The following is a 15,242-nucleotide window of genomic DNA, read 5'->3' on the forward strand; positions in this document are numbered from 1 at the left end:
CGGGTGACGCGGCTCGAAGGGCCAGTTCCATGCTGTATCTCAACAAATAAATAAATAAATAAAATCTGGATGTCACTGGCAATACCACTCTATTCATCTCAGCCATCTTCTTGAATCGCTGCAGTCCTGGTGTGAGTATTCTCAATTGTGAAACTCATGAATTCCAGGATTTAGTGCTATTGCATTTCTAAACATAAAGGAGAACATACAAGCTATCAGAGTAGCCTGGGCCAGTAATTACAGTGCATCTTGTAGACGGTGCACACTGAAGTCGATGTGTAATCACAAAACATTCTGCAAATCACACAATACACGAAATGCTGGAGGAACTCAGCAGATCAAGCAGCATCAATGAAGAGGAAGAAACAGTCGACCTTTCGGACTGAGACCCTGCAATACAACTGGAAAGGAAGGAGGCAGAAGCCAGAATAAGGTGGGGGGGGGAGGGGAAGGAGTACAACCTGGCAGGTGATAGGTGAAACCAAATGTGGGGGAAGGTGGATTGGAGGAGAGGGAATGAAGTGAGAAGCTGAGAGGTGATAGGTGGAAGAGGAAACGGGCTGAAAAAGGAATCTGATAGAATACAATGGACCATGGGAGAAAGAGAAGGAGGAGGGGCACCAGAGGGAGGTGATGGACAGGTGAAGAGAAGGGGTCATTAATTTGCCAGAATAGGGAATGGGAAGAGAGAGAAGAGGGAGGGGGTGAAATTATGGGAAATTAGAGAAATTTATGTTCAGGTTTGAGGCTACCCAGATGGAATACAAGGTGTTGCTCCTCCTACCTGAGACCGGCCTCATTGTGACAATAGAAGAGCCCATGGACTGATATGTCGGAATGGGAATATGAAGTTGAATTGAAATGGGCGGCCACTGGGAAAGCCAGCCCTTTGTGGCAGATGAGCAAAGGTGCTCGACAAAGTGGTCCCCCAATCTGTTTTAGGTCTCAGCGATGTAGAGGAGGCCACACTGGAAGCACTAGATACAGTAGATGACCCCAACAGACTCACAGTGAAGTGTCGCCTCACCTGGTAGGACTGTTTGGGGCTCTGAATGGTTATGAGGGAGGTGGTGTAGGGGCAGGTATAACACTTGCCCCGCTTGCAAAGAAAAATGACAGGAATGAGATCAGTGGGGTGAGACGAGTGGACAAGGGATTCACATTGAGAGCAATCCCTGTGGAAGTCACTGTATAGCGGTGTAATAGATGTTTAGGGTAGTTGTTTGGACACATATGGACCAGTAGGTGGTAGTGTTGTATCTGTACTAGAACAGGTAAATGAGCTGAAGTATTATTTGGTCACAAATCCTTCATTGAATACAGACAGATATACACACACACATACAATGTGGCTGAAACAAATTCAGTTAAAGCTGGGTTGTGTGATGGTGGGGATCCAAGGCAATGCCAAGGTGGTGAATCTATATAGCACGTCTGGATGAATATGCTTGTGAATACTTGAGCCTTGGCTTGTGCACACACATGCTGGACCCCACCATTTTAAAGATGGAGATATTGTTAGAAACTTCTCTTCCCACAACCAGTCACAAATAAATGTGTTAGGATTGCAGTACTTTGATTAAATAGATCACTTAAATCTGTCTATTGCATACTCTTTCTCCTGCCTAGCATGGATTCCTGCATTGTAGCTTCGTCAAACTACACTTTGTCAACTTGTATAGTGCCTATAAAAAGTACTCACCCTGCACGGAAGTTTTCATGTTTATTGTTTTACAATATTGAATCACAGTGGATTTAATTTGACTTTTTTGACACTGATCAACAGAAAACACTGACACAAAAGAGTCTTTTTCTGTTGATCTGAGTCAAAAAAAGCCAAATTAAATCCACTATGATTCAATGTTGTAAAACATGAAAACATTCAAGGGGGATGAATACTTTTTATAAGCACTGTATATGTGCTCAGTACTCTTGGCAGGCTTTTCTGCATTCACTGAACTATGGTTGATACCCTAGCTTGATAGAACTGGTACAATGAGAGAGATGCTGAGCAATAACATTTAAAGATTGTGGTGATGTACTTTTCTACTGTTGCTAATAGCACCTTTACAAGCTTTTCATGCTTTTGTTTCAAACTTTAAGAATATTATCTCATGTTATATCTTCTAAACTGAAGACTAGATTTGGACTTGGAAATTGTACTATGGCATAGTACACAGTATCTATATGAAACAGTGCATATTAATCACCAGTGTTTCACCATTCACCATTGTAGGACCAGACACAAAATTCAAATGCAAGGTTAATCAATAGAACAACAATAGCAAAAGCATGGTTGACCAGCAGTTAATATTAAAGAGCTATTCTGCAGCACAATAGACATTTTCAGAATTGAAAGTAAGGCTATACCTTTATCAAGCAGTGGAAGTACTACAAAAAAAAGATACAAAGATGATACGTTTCAGCAATCCTTTTACCTCGGCAGTGCCAAATACAATGAGCTGAGACAAAACAAACCTGTCGTGAACAGGCTGGGATATAATGTGCAGCAGGAACATTAACTTGTTGCTTTCCCCTAGTTTGTTTCAGAATGTCTCATTAAATTGTGTATGGGGTTTATTTCTTGAAGACTGGTTCTTATTTTGGCTAATCCATAATTATGTTATTCATAATGTCATAACTCTAGAATAAAGATTAAAAACAGTTTCTGCCAGTTCAAACTGGTTCTCATTTTTTTTCCACAGTCCAGTTGTAGCTTGGCCCAAAACGTTGACTGTTTACTCTTTTCTATCGATGCTGCCTGCCATGCTGAGTTCCCCCAGCATTTTGTCTGTATTGCTTGGATTTCCAGCATCTGCAAATTTTCTTGTGTTTATGTATCAGTATTACAGTGGAGTTAAGGGAACTACAGAGGTCGTATCTGTAATAAAACTTAGTGCTTCCACATATGCTTTTATTAATAGAAAAATGATCATATAGAGTGTAAATAATGCTGAAACGTTCTACTTTTTGACATTTGAGTAAACCCAATAAAAAAATAGCTTGCCTTTAACTATTTAATACCGTGGAGAACAGACTACCTCTGCCCCTTAATGGGTGGAAGAGGTACTGCATTTTCCCTATGTAACCCTATGCCTTGAAAGCTTGGCTCAAAGCTGTTCAGTCTACATAATAAGTGAGACAATGAAAAGTTAATATGCAAAATATGATGAACTTGAATGCCAGAGGTTGAAGGTAGAAGAGACAAACAAAAAACAAGTGCTCTTCTTTCCATTTTTACTACATTCTTCCTTGCAGTCTTGATGATTAGGGAAAAGAATGCCTGAAGTTTCTCTCTCCTGACCTGTAGTGGTCTTAGTGATTATCAGGTCAGTTATAGAGATGATACGATTATTCTGAGTTAATGGAAAGGAATAACATTATCAAAAATGCAATGAAATGCTTAAAGGCATGTATAATACCATGGTATGAGTTGGAAATTAGAAATACATACAGTAGAGGTGGGGGTGTGGTAAAATGTCTAAAATCAAATTTCCCAGGCTTATATTCATAAGAAAAGCAGGGAGTTATAGGTAAGAGTAGTGAAAACAAACATTAACAATAATAATGTAAAAGTGTGAAGCTGAGCATAGAACTGAGAAGATGTATACCAAGAAAGGAGCAGGGAAATTAAATGATTGTTTGTTTAAAACAAATTATTTTGATAAGCAATAGAAATGGAATGAGTTATGGAATGTGAGAAAAAAGTGAAGATTCAGCAAGCCCTACGACTGGAACCAAGAGTCATGTAACTCAGATCAGTGGCCATAAATGCATAGGACATGCTGTGTAAAGTGCAAGCCAAAAGGATACTGTGATCAAAACCTAAATAATGTGAAAGAGGTACAGTTTATATCAAGACGTAAGAGCAGCTTTGGGCAGGGAAGCTAATGATATACATTTGCCTGTGCCTAGAAAGTGTGGAATCTTGATGATAGGTTACTTGGATGATGTAGTGAAGTTCCTACTGTGCCACAGGCACCACAGGCCAGCAAGAATCATTGAAATATTAGCATAGAAGGAAGGCATTAAACCCATGCTGGTTCATTGCAGAGATGTCCATTAATCCCATTAAGCTCTTTAAAGGAGGAAGGCAAAAGACAGGAAGTTATAGGCCAGTTAGCCTGACTTCAGTGGTTGGTAATATATTGGAGTCCATTGTTAAAGATGAGGCTTTGGGGTACTTGGAGGCACATGATAAAATAGGCCAAAATCAGCAGAGTTTTCTTAAGTAGAAATCTTGCCTGACAAATCTGTCGGTATTCTTTGAGGAAATAATAGGAAAGATAGACAAAAGGGGAGTCAGTGGATGTTGTTTACTTGGATTTTCATAAGGCCTTTAATAAGGTGCCGTCAACGAGGCTGCTAAACAACATAAGAGCCAGTGGTATTTCAGGCTGACTGGAAGGAGGCAAAGAGTGGGAATAAAGGGGGCCTTTTCTGGTTAACTGCCGGTGACTAGTTGTGTTCCACAGGGGCTGGTGTTAGGACTGCTTCTTTTCACACTATATGTCATTGATTTGGAATTCATGGCTTTGTGGCCAAGTTTGTAGATGATACAAAGATAGGCAAATGGGCAGGTAGTGTTGAGGAAGCAGGGAGTCTGCAGAAGGACTAAGACAGATTAGAAGAATGGGCAAAGAAGTGGCAGATGAAGTACAATGCAGGGAAGCATATGGTCGCGCACTTTGGCAGAAGGAATAAAGATGTGGGCTATTTTCTAAACAGGGATAAAATTCAGAAATTAGAGGTGCAAAGGGACTTGGGAGTCCTCATGCAGGTTTCCCTAAAAGCTAACTTGCAGGTTGACTCGATGGTAAGGAAGGCAAATACAATGTTAGCATTCATTTCAGGAGGATGAGAATATAAAGGTAAGGATGTAATGCTGAAGTTTTAGAAGACATTGGTCAGATCACACTTGGTGTACTGTGAGCTATGTTCCACCCTTTATCAAAGAAAGGATGTGCTGGCATTGGAGAGAGTCCAGAGGAGGTTCACGAGAATGATCCCAGGAATGAAAGGGTTAACATATCAGGAGCATTTGATGGCTTTGGCTCTGTACTCACTGGAGTTTAGAAGAATAAGGAGGGGCAGGATCTTATTGAAACTTATTCAATATTGAAAGGCCCAGACAGAGTCAAGTCGCTTTTTATTGTCATTTCGGCCATAAACTGCTGGTACAGTACACAGTAAAAACGAAACAACGTTCTTCCAGGACCATGGTGCTACATGAAACAACACAAAACTACACTAGACTATGTGAGACAACTCAAGGTTACACTACGTAAAACAACACAAAAACTACACTGGACTACAGACCTGCCCAGGACTACATAAAGTGCACAAAACAGTGCAGGGCAGTATAATAATTAATTAATTAATGGCTTGGGGGAAGAAGCTGTTGCACTGTCTGGTCCTGAGAGCTCGAATGCTTTGGTACCTTTTGCCAGATGGCAGGAGGGAGAAGAGTTTGTGTGGGGGTGCGTGGGGTCTTTCACAATGCTGTTAGCTTTGCGGGTGTGGTGTGTGGTGTAAATGTCTGTAATGGCGGGGAGAGAGACCCTGATGATCTTCTCAGTTGACCTCACTATCTGCTGCGGAGTTTTGCGATCCGAGACGGTGCAATTCCCGAACTAGGCAGTGATGCAGCTGCTCAGGATGCTCTCGATACATCCTCTGTAGAATGTGGTGAGGATGGGGGGTGGGGATGGATTTTCCTCAGCCTACATAGTCCTGTATAGGATGTTTCCTATAGTGGCGGAGTCTGGGACCAAGCACAGGACACAGCCTTAGAATACAAGGACATCCCTTTAGAACAGAGATGAGGAAGAATTTCTTCAGCTAGTGGGTGGTGAATCTGTGGAACTTATTGTCATTGAAGCTAAGTCATTGGGTATATTTGAAGCAGAGGTTCATAGGCCCTTGTTTAGTAAGCGCTTCATTGGTTACAAAAACAAGGCAGGAAAATGGGGTTGAGAGGGATAATAAATCAGCCATGATGGAATGATGGGAGCAGACTCGATGGGCCAAATGACCTAATTCTGCTCCTATGTCTTATGGTCTTGTAGCTCTGAAAGTTATTTTCCTTCAAATGCCAATCCAATTCAATTTTTAAATTCCTGAATGACTATATTCACTCCATTTACAATATCTACATCCAAAATGATCTTGTACACCTCAAATTTAGCTCATACTTGGAAACACATTGATTTTATTGACCAGATTGAGACAATTTGGCCCATTACTACTTCATTAGTCTTGCGATGAAACACATTTAGTTTTGCAGTCTTTATTTCTGCACTGCAGGAAATTCATAGTATTCAGGTACCTTTTCAATTGCTCTTTAAAATTAAGAATACTTAAGGTACCTGTATCAGCTTTCACCATTTTCTCCCCCGGTAGAATGTTCTAGATCCCAATAAACGGCAAATAATTTTCTCGATTTTTTGCCTATTATTTTGAATCTATGACCTCTGGTTACCAGATCATTCACCACAGGAGATGGATTGTCTCTCATTTAACGAAAACTCATTCGACAGAAACTATCTCTATTACAGTCACCTTCTGTCACTTTTTCCTGGTAACATTATGGTTAACAAGTTGTAGCTAAGGACATTTTAGTTTTCCTGTAGTTTAGTATGAATTCTCCATGAGAGAGCTAGCAGAGAAGTGACTAGTACAAGAAACATTGTTCAAATGCATTTTCAAAACGTACAATTACCTTGCTTCTTCACTACTCTTGTGGTCAGTTTCAGACTTGTTTCCATCAAAGTTATTTTCAACTTCTGGTTCTTCCAGACTATCATAGAGACTCTCATCATCATCTCCATTCTCTATATCAAATTTAATGTCAAAAGTCCGAAATACCAATTCTTCATTTTTCTGAATGCGATGTTTCAGCTCCAATTGGTATTGCTCCTCTTGAATTAAACTGTCAGAATCAGACTCCAGTGAGTCATATAAATTTACGTGAAAAGCATCTCCTTCCTCCAGTGGAAGTGGCCTGGCTGGCACCTCTTTCGATTGTATAAAAGTCTCTTGGTTAAAATGCATTCTGTTCAGTGTTGGATTCTTATTTGCATCCATTGTTATCATTTCCTAGATGGTGAAGCAATTTTATTGATATTCCATTGTAAAGAATCACAGGAAATAATCAGAATTAATGCCTGTATCAAGAGGATTTTCTTGATTTCATCATTTGCATAGGAAAATCACATCTTGGGTAATGTTGAGATATTTGTCTGCAACTGTTTTTAGCTGTTGAATAAAGATAAAATAAAAAGAAAATTAAACTATGAAATTTAACATAAAAATGCTGATGCTAGAAATCTGAAATAGAAATCGAAAATTCTGTAAGTATTTAGTGGGACAGACAGCAGAGGAACAGAGTTAACATTTCAGGTCGAAGAGCTTTGTCAATCCCTACATTTAACAAAGGGTCCTCGTCCCAAAATGTTAACTCTATTTCCCCTTCTGTAGATGCTGCTTGATCTGCTGAATGTTTCCTTGATTAACTTGTGAATGTATTCAAATAGTGATTACAAAGCAGACTAAAATAGGAAGCTAATATGGTAAGAAAAGTCAGAAAGTCCTCCCAGTCAATTGTAGTAAAATACACTACATCCAAATTTTATTCCAATTGACTTCAACCTGCTGCTACTATTATATAGTGGGTTTAGCATTACTAACAAAGGAAGAACTTGAAGGTGTAATTTTTTTCTAAAATATTCTATCACATATGATATTTATAACATTCAACCAGAATAGATAACTTTAGATTTTAGAGAGTTCCTCACATTAGGGCACATGTACTGTACTTTTACCTCCATTGGCTTTCATTTTAATTTATGAAGTAGAAAGCAATTAACTAGAATATATGCAACACACACAAATTGCTGGAGGAACTCAGCAGGCCAAGCAGCAATAATGGAAAAAAAGTACAGTCGATGTTTCAGGCCAAGACCTTCGGCAGGACTGGAGAAAAAAGAATGACAACTAGATTTAAAAGGTGGGGGAAGGAAGAGAGAAACACAAGGTGATAAGGTGAAACCGGGAGGGGGAGGGATGAAGTAAAGAGCTAGGAAGTTGATTGGTGAAAGAGAAACGGGGGTGGGGAAGGTGCCATCTGATGAGAGAGGACAAAAGGCCATAGGAAAAAGAAAAGGGGGAGGAGCACCAGAGGGAGGCAATGGACAGGCAAGGAGATAAGGTGAGAGAGGGAAAAGGGGATGGGGAATAGTGAAGGAGAAGAAGGAGGGGCATTACCAGAAGTTCGAGAAATCGAAGTTCATGCCATCAGATTGGAGGCAACCAGATGGAATATAAGGTGTTGTTCCTCCAACCTGAGTGTGGCATCATCACGACAGTAGGGGAGGCCATGGATTGACATATCAGAATGGGAATGGGAAGTGGAATTAAAATAGCCTTTTAAATATTTCTCATTATTCAATCCTGAGCTACAAAAAAAGGTCATTGGAGTGTTCTGAGAGCAAGGCCTCAGGACCTTCACATGAGGACTTATTACCACTTGCAGTCTTAATCATTCAGAATCAAGGCAGGGTTGACCTGTGGGTCAATAAATGCCATGAAGACAACAGATGAATGCAAATATGGAACAGTGAGTTGTATGGGTGCAGACTGGCATACAGCCGTGGGGTTGGAGGCAAATACATCTGTTCCATCAGCTCAAGGATTTGTATTTTACTGTTGGACCAGGCAGTGAGACCAACAGTGGAGCAGGAGGGTACAGATTTCTCGTGCATCTCTGATTTCCCTATTTTAGTACCTCAGTGGAAGCTTTGAAGTAAACTGACCATCAAGAACAATTTCCCTGGGATCACCAAAAGTTAATACATTTTGATCCAGTAAAGTTTCAGTCATAGACACAAACATCTGTCAGTTCTAGCAAAGGTTAAGTAACAGTCTGTTCTCTTCATAGATACCAAGAGGTTTGTTTTTTTCCAGTTCATTTGTTTTCTTCTCCCTATTTAAAATAAAAACAGCTTGCTTCCTTGAATTTCACCATAAGTATCACCAGATCTTAAGAAATGATTCTAGAGTCTGTTGGTATAATAGAATCTAACATTGAATTTTAAACAAAAACAAAACAGAATAAAAGTTCTGCTGTTAGATTTCCTGACTTCTTGTGGCAACACTTCTGCAGAAATTAAAGAAACAATTGAAGTTCATCCTCAGTACATTTTACACCTCTAAACTTACACAAGTATGATATTTTTAGGTGTCAATCCAGTCAACCCTCACAATACACTTTAACAACGGTTAGCAAAAGAACTTTCCTTGCCAGTACTTCAATACTTATATGCCTTCTCTGAAAGAGAATATCAATTTAATGTTAATTTGCAAACAAAAGTTGTATGGTTTATATGAAGATGCTACAATCACTAGGAACTCAAGAAAATGTTGTTAAAAGTGTCTTTTTAAAATCACCGTAGATTCAAAACCAATTCAAAATGTCACTTCCACAACTTCAAGTCTTTGAAATTTACATAACCATTGCCAAATCTTGAATGGGGTACATTGCTTTATGAAACTTAAGCATTACACTTTATTATAGGCTGCTATTTCATCTAGGCAGTTGATGCACCATCAATAACTCACTCTGAGACGTAGGAAGCGAGGTATCGGCTTTTATTGACTGGAAGAATGAACAACACTACATCCTGGGGAATGAGGCTGGGCAACCGGCCTCAGTCGCCTTTATACAGGGGTCTGTGGGAGGAGCCACAGAAGCAGTCAGCAGGGGTCTGTGGGAGGAGCCACAGGAGCAGTCAGCAGGGGTCTGTGGGAGGAACCACAGGAGCAGTCCAGACAGGTATATGTAGTTCACCACAGCAGTACACTAACTAATTTGAATACCATCACTAAACTTACAAGGTGTCAACCTATCACTACCAAGCAATTCATAATTATTTTATTGAAACCAATATCAACATTACTGGCATAATAACTTCCTAACATACAATGACATTTTAGTCTAGAAATGTGTACCTTTAACATGATTAAATTGGTCCTGTGAGTAACAAAGCCATGCTCTGAAAATTTGGGTGATAGCCTGCAAGAGTATTCAGTTCTGACAAGAATAGTACATGTGTCTGTTGAGTTAAAGGCCAATTGCCCATTAGATCAATGTATTCTCTTGGTCGTACCAATACTTGTTCATAGTAAAACAGGTTGCTATCATGGAAAAACCAGGAGCATCGTCTGCTGTACATAACATTGTATGAAAAAAGGGGTGTCCTACATGTTGAATATTAAAAAGAGAGTAGTTTATTACATTACATTGGTTTAATGGTTCAATATAATTTTAGATGAAAATCAACAAAACAAAAAACACCACATGCAAAAACACTGCAAAGCTAAAATCAAAAAGTATCCTAGGAAAGGATTGTTACAATTAGTTACCATCTTACATTTATCACTGTGATACAGTCTTACACAAATGTCTTGCATCAACAAAAACTGCCTTTATGACTGGAGTATGGCATTGTGCAAATGTGCGAATGCTTAACCCATTCCTGAAAAATTGCATTTAAAATAAATGGGATATGTGGTTCCTGAGTTTCATCCCCTACAGCAAAACTGAAATTACCTTATCAAGGTATCAAATTACATGGTCATGTGTCCTGTTCTTTTTCCAACCTTTGACATGATTGGTCATATAATTTTTCTCCTCTAGCTCCTCCATAGTTTTTGCCAAGAAACTCTGCAATGACTTCATTTGCCACAGCTAGTCTAGAATCCCTCAAGATCTACTGTGTTCTCTTCTATTTATCATGTGTATGCTGAGTCTTGGTAACGTAACATGAAAAATAAAACAAAACACCTAGAACTGCCTCACCACTATCTGTCAAATCTTCTGACAAATCCAATTTTTCACATTATCCCTTCAGTAGTGAATGAGACAAAATGTTTGCAACAATTAGGAAAATTAAAACCAATTATGTTAGACTCCATTTACAACTCAGATCTTGATTTAATTTTTCTTCCTAGCCAACAACTGAGGGTGAATCAAATAGTAAAACCATCACACATTATACTGAACTTCCCTATCAACAAGATGTGCTACTTGCAACACATCTCTGTCCAGGCTTTCCATACAATTGTAACTCAAATTCTCCACCACATCCCATAGTTAGCTGGTATGAGGGGAATAAATCAATTAGACTAATTGTTCATCTTCACATCAAGACAGAATGTAAAAGTTTGGAAAAGCAAGAGACTGCAGATGCTGGAATTTTGTGAAAACAAAAAACCTGGTAAATTACATTATGTGCTTGTGATGTGGCCTCCTTGACATTGACGAGAGCAAGTGTAGGCTAGGTGATCAGCTTACAGAGCACCTGCACTCTGCCTGCAATGGCCAGCTTGAACTTCCTGTGGCATTTAATTTCAACTCACCTCATTCTGTGCTTGGCCTTTACCATTCCCACAGTGCGCACAAATGCAGACTCAAAGAACACCATTTCATATTCCTCTTAGATAGCCAACAAGTCAGTGGTATGGACAGTGAATTTCCCACTTTCAGATAACCCCCTCACTTTCCCACTCCTACCCTTGGCCTCCACAGCTGCCCGTATCAGAGTTCCACAGGTTCACCACTCTCTGGTTCTTTCTTCTGCCTCTCCCCTTTCTTGAAGAGTGGAGTGACATTTGCAATTTTCCAGATTCTGGAACCGTTCTAGAATCTAATCATTCTTGAAAGATCATTACTAATGCCTCCACAATCTCTTCAGCCACCTCTTTCAGAGCCCTGGCATGCACACCATTTGGTCCAAGTGACTTATTTACCTTATTTAAATCTCTTATTATAGATAGAATAGATTCATAGAAAATACGGCACAAAACAGGCCCTTTGACCCATCTAGTCTGTGCTGAACCATTTAAACGGCCTACTCCAATCAACCTGCACCAGAACCATAAGCCATCCATGTACCTATCCAATACCCCTATCTATACCTCTCATAATTATCTATATCATGATCAAATTTCTCTTCAATCTTCTATGTTCTAAGGAATAAAGTCTACCTATGATGCCATTTTCAATGAAATATGGTCCTGTATTTCAAGATCCATTTATTCTATCGCACTCCTCTGTTCCCTACCATTCAACATATAAGACCTACCCTGGGTGGTCCTACCAAAGTGCAGTGCAGCACCTCGCACTTGTCTGTATTAACTTCCATCTGCCATTTTTCAGCCGAATTTTCTAGCTGGTAACAATCCCGCTGCAAACTCTGATTGTCACTGTCTGCTACACCCCTAATCTTTGGTGTCAGCTGTAAATTTTCTGATCCAGTTTACCACATTATCATCCAGATATCTGATATAGCTAGCAAACAACAATGGAATCAGCACTGATTCTCTGTGGCACACCGCTAGTCACAGGTCTCTAGAGGGGCAACCATCTACTACCACTCTCTGGCCTCTCCCACAAACCTAATGTCTAATTGAATTTACTATCTCATCTTGAATGTCAAGCTACTGAATCTTCCTGACCATGCAGGACCTTGTCAAATACCTTGCTAAAGTCTATGTAGATAACATTCACTGCTTTGCCTTCATCAACTTTCCTGGTAACTTCCTCGAAGAACTCTAGAAGATTGGTTAGACATGACTTACCAGGCACAAAGCCATGTGACTATCCTGAATCATTCCATGTCTATCCAAATACTCATATATCCGGTCCCTTAGAATACCTTCCAATAACTTTCCCATGACTGATGTCAGGATTTTTAGAGCAGTTTTTAAACAGTGGAAAAACATTAGCTATCCTCCAATCCTCTGGTACCTCACCAGTCACTAAGGAAGATTTAAATATTTCTGCTCGGCCCCTGCAATTTCTGCACTTGCCTCCCAGTGTCCAAGGGACCACCTTGTCAGGACTTGGGGATTTATCCACCCTAGTTTACCTCAAGACAGCAAATGCCTCCTCCTCTGTAATCTCCTCTCCATGACCTCACTGCTGCTTTGCTTCACTTCTATAGACTTAACAGATTTCTTGCATCTGCACTTACTCAGGAGACAGACCCTTTCCATCACCTGAGTAAATACAGATGCAAAAAATCCATTTAAGGTCTCCTCCATTTCCTTCGCTTCTATGGAAAGATTACCATTCTGATCTTCCACAGGACCAATTTTGCCCCTTGCTTTCCTTTTGCTCTGAATACATCTATAGAATCCCTTAGGATTCTCCTTCACTTTGTTTCCTTGGGTATCCTCATGCCTTCTTTTGGCCCTCCTGATTTCTTTATTTTGTTCTTTTGCATATCTTGTACTCCATAAGTACCTCATTTGTTCCTACCTGCCTATACCTGCCTTTTTTTCTTAATCAGAGTTTCACTATCTCTTGAAAACCAAGGTTCCCTAGCCCTGTTATCTTTACATTTAACTTCGACCAGCATATCATTTCAATATTACACTTTTGAAGGCCTCTTACTTAACACATACACCTCTGCCAGAAAACAGCCTGTCCCAATCCACATTTACGTGATCCTTTCTAATACCACCAGAATTGGCCTTTCTTCAAATTAGAATCTTGATCAACTGACCAGACATATCTTAGTTTGAAACTAATGGCACTGTGATCACCAGATGCAAAACGTTCCCCTACACAAACTTCTGTCACCTGTCCTGTCTCGTTCCCCTATAGCGGATCAAGTATCGCATAGTCTCTCGTTGGGACTTCTGTGCACTAATTAAGGAAACTTTCCTGAACACATTTGGCAAACACTATCCCATCTAGTCCTTTTACTGGGAGTACCAGTCAATACGTGGAAAGTTATAACAACCTTACATGTTTGTTGCAACAGAGTGCAATCTCTCTACAAATCTGTTCCTCTGCGAACTGTTGGGTCGTCTATAATATAGCCCCGTTAACACGGTCATACCTATCGTATTCATCAGTTCTACCCATAAAGCAAAACACTGCAGTGATTTATCTTTTGAGTTGGATAGTTAGGAACTTGACCCTCTCACGGTCCCAGAGCAGTTAGTGCGCAGGCGCAACGGCGCATCCAGTAAGTGGCGGCGAGATTCTGGATCCTCGCTGCGGGAGTTCAAGTTTAACTAACGCCACACATCACGGCCATTCTGCTGACTTTTACTCCGACCGATTTACTAATTCTTCATTCAGTAAACCTCTCATTGCCACGGATTCAGAACGCACACGGATCGGTACGCCATCATAACACTCACCAACAAGTTGGACCTATACACAGCGACAACGCCATGGCAACGGCGCCGTGGCGTCATCGCGTAATCAGTGTTCGGAGAGTCTGGTGGACCGGAAGGTGTTTCCTGAGCAGCTTCCGGAGAGTTTAGTCTAAACTTCCAAAATGTAAGATAATCAAAGCTTCACCTAATTTTAAACGTGAAACAATTCTGTTTGATTAATGCTATTTGACCTGCTAGGTGTCTCCAGCAGCTTCTTTGTTGCAAACATATTTATTTTTCCCTACCAATAATACTATCAGGTTCTATTTCCATATGTAATCCCGAAGATCGGAAAAATCATTAGTTACTTGCATTGAAAGCAAAAAGTAGAAGCACCTGGAGGAGACATTAATATGTTAAGTTGAAAATAAAGATAGAAAATGCAAATATAGATGCCTGGAATTTATTTGTTTATTTTTATTTATTGAAATATAGCGTGGCATAGACCCTTCCGGCCCTTAAAGCCACGCTGCCCAGCAAACCCCGATTTGACCTTCGTCTAATCACGGGGCAATTTGTAATGACCAATCAACCTACCAAAAAAAAACAAAGTTATAGGAAGTACATACACACTCCTTACACACAGCAACAGGAATTGAACCAGGGTCGCTGGTATTGTTAAGCGTTGAGCTAATGGCTATGCTACTGTGCCGTATAATACAAATACGTAGAGGCAATCGTTACGGAGAGAGAGTTGATATTTTCAGATCAATAGATCAAATAGTGTTCAATCTAATGCAGACTGCTCCTCTCACGGCCTTAACCTATTCTTTCTGGAAGCAAATAAGTAAATTATTGAACAAAGCTGACTATCTGTATTCAAGAGACAAGAGATTGAAGTTAAATGACCCAGCCTCAGTTAAATTACTACTAAGGCCCAGGCCCAGATGACATTTGACAGCTCATTATCCTAAAAAGGATTTTGAATAATTTTTAAATATCCTTGATAGAGTTAAAAACTATTCAAATAGATTTGTAATTAAAAACATTAATTATATTTTAAGTACGAT

At 39.8% G+C, this 15,242-nt stretch overlaps 1 protein-coding gene across 1 annotated transcript in view; it reads right to left on the reverse strand.

Moving 5' to 3' along the window:
- jhy (junctional cadherin complex regulator) overlaps positions 1-14,259 on the reverse strand; it is a 79,376-nt gene extending 65,117 nt beyond the window's left edge. The window contains exons 1-2 of the mRNA XM_073029760.1: positions 14,215-14,259; positions 6,722-7,257 (exon numbers count right to left, since the gene is read on the reverse strand). Of these exons, the coding sequence (XP_072885861.1) occupies positions 6,722-7,095 (374 nt within the window). The 5' untranslated portion in view covers positions 7,096-7,257; positions 14,215-14,259. The remainder of the gene's footprint in view (positions 1-6,721; positions 7,258-14,214) is intronic.
- Positions 14,260-15,242: the final 983 nt, after the last annotated feature.

This window comes from Hemitrygon akajei, chromosome 26, assembly GCF_048418815.1.
Source record: "Hemitrygon akajei chromosome 26, sHemAka1.3, whole genome shotgun sequence".
Taxonomy (NCBI): Eukaryota; Metazoa; Chordata; class Chondrichthyes; order Myliobatiformes; family Dasyatidae; genus Hemitrygon; species Hemitrygon akajei.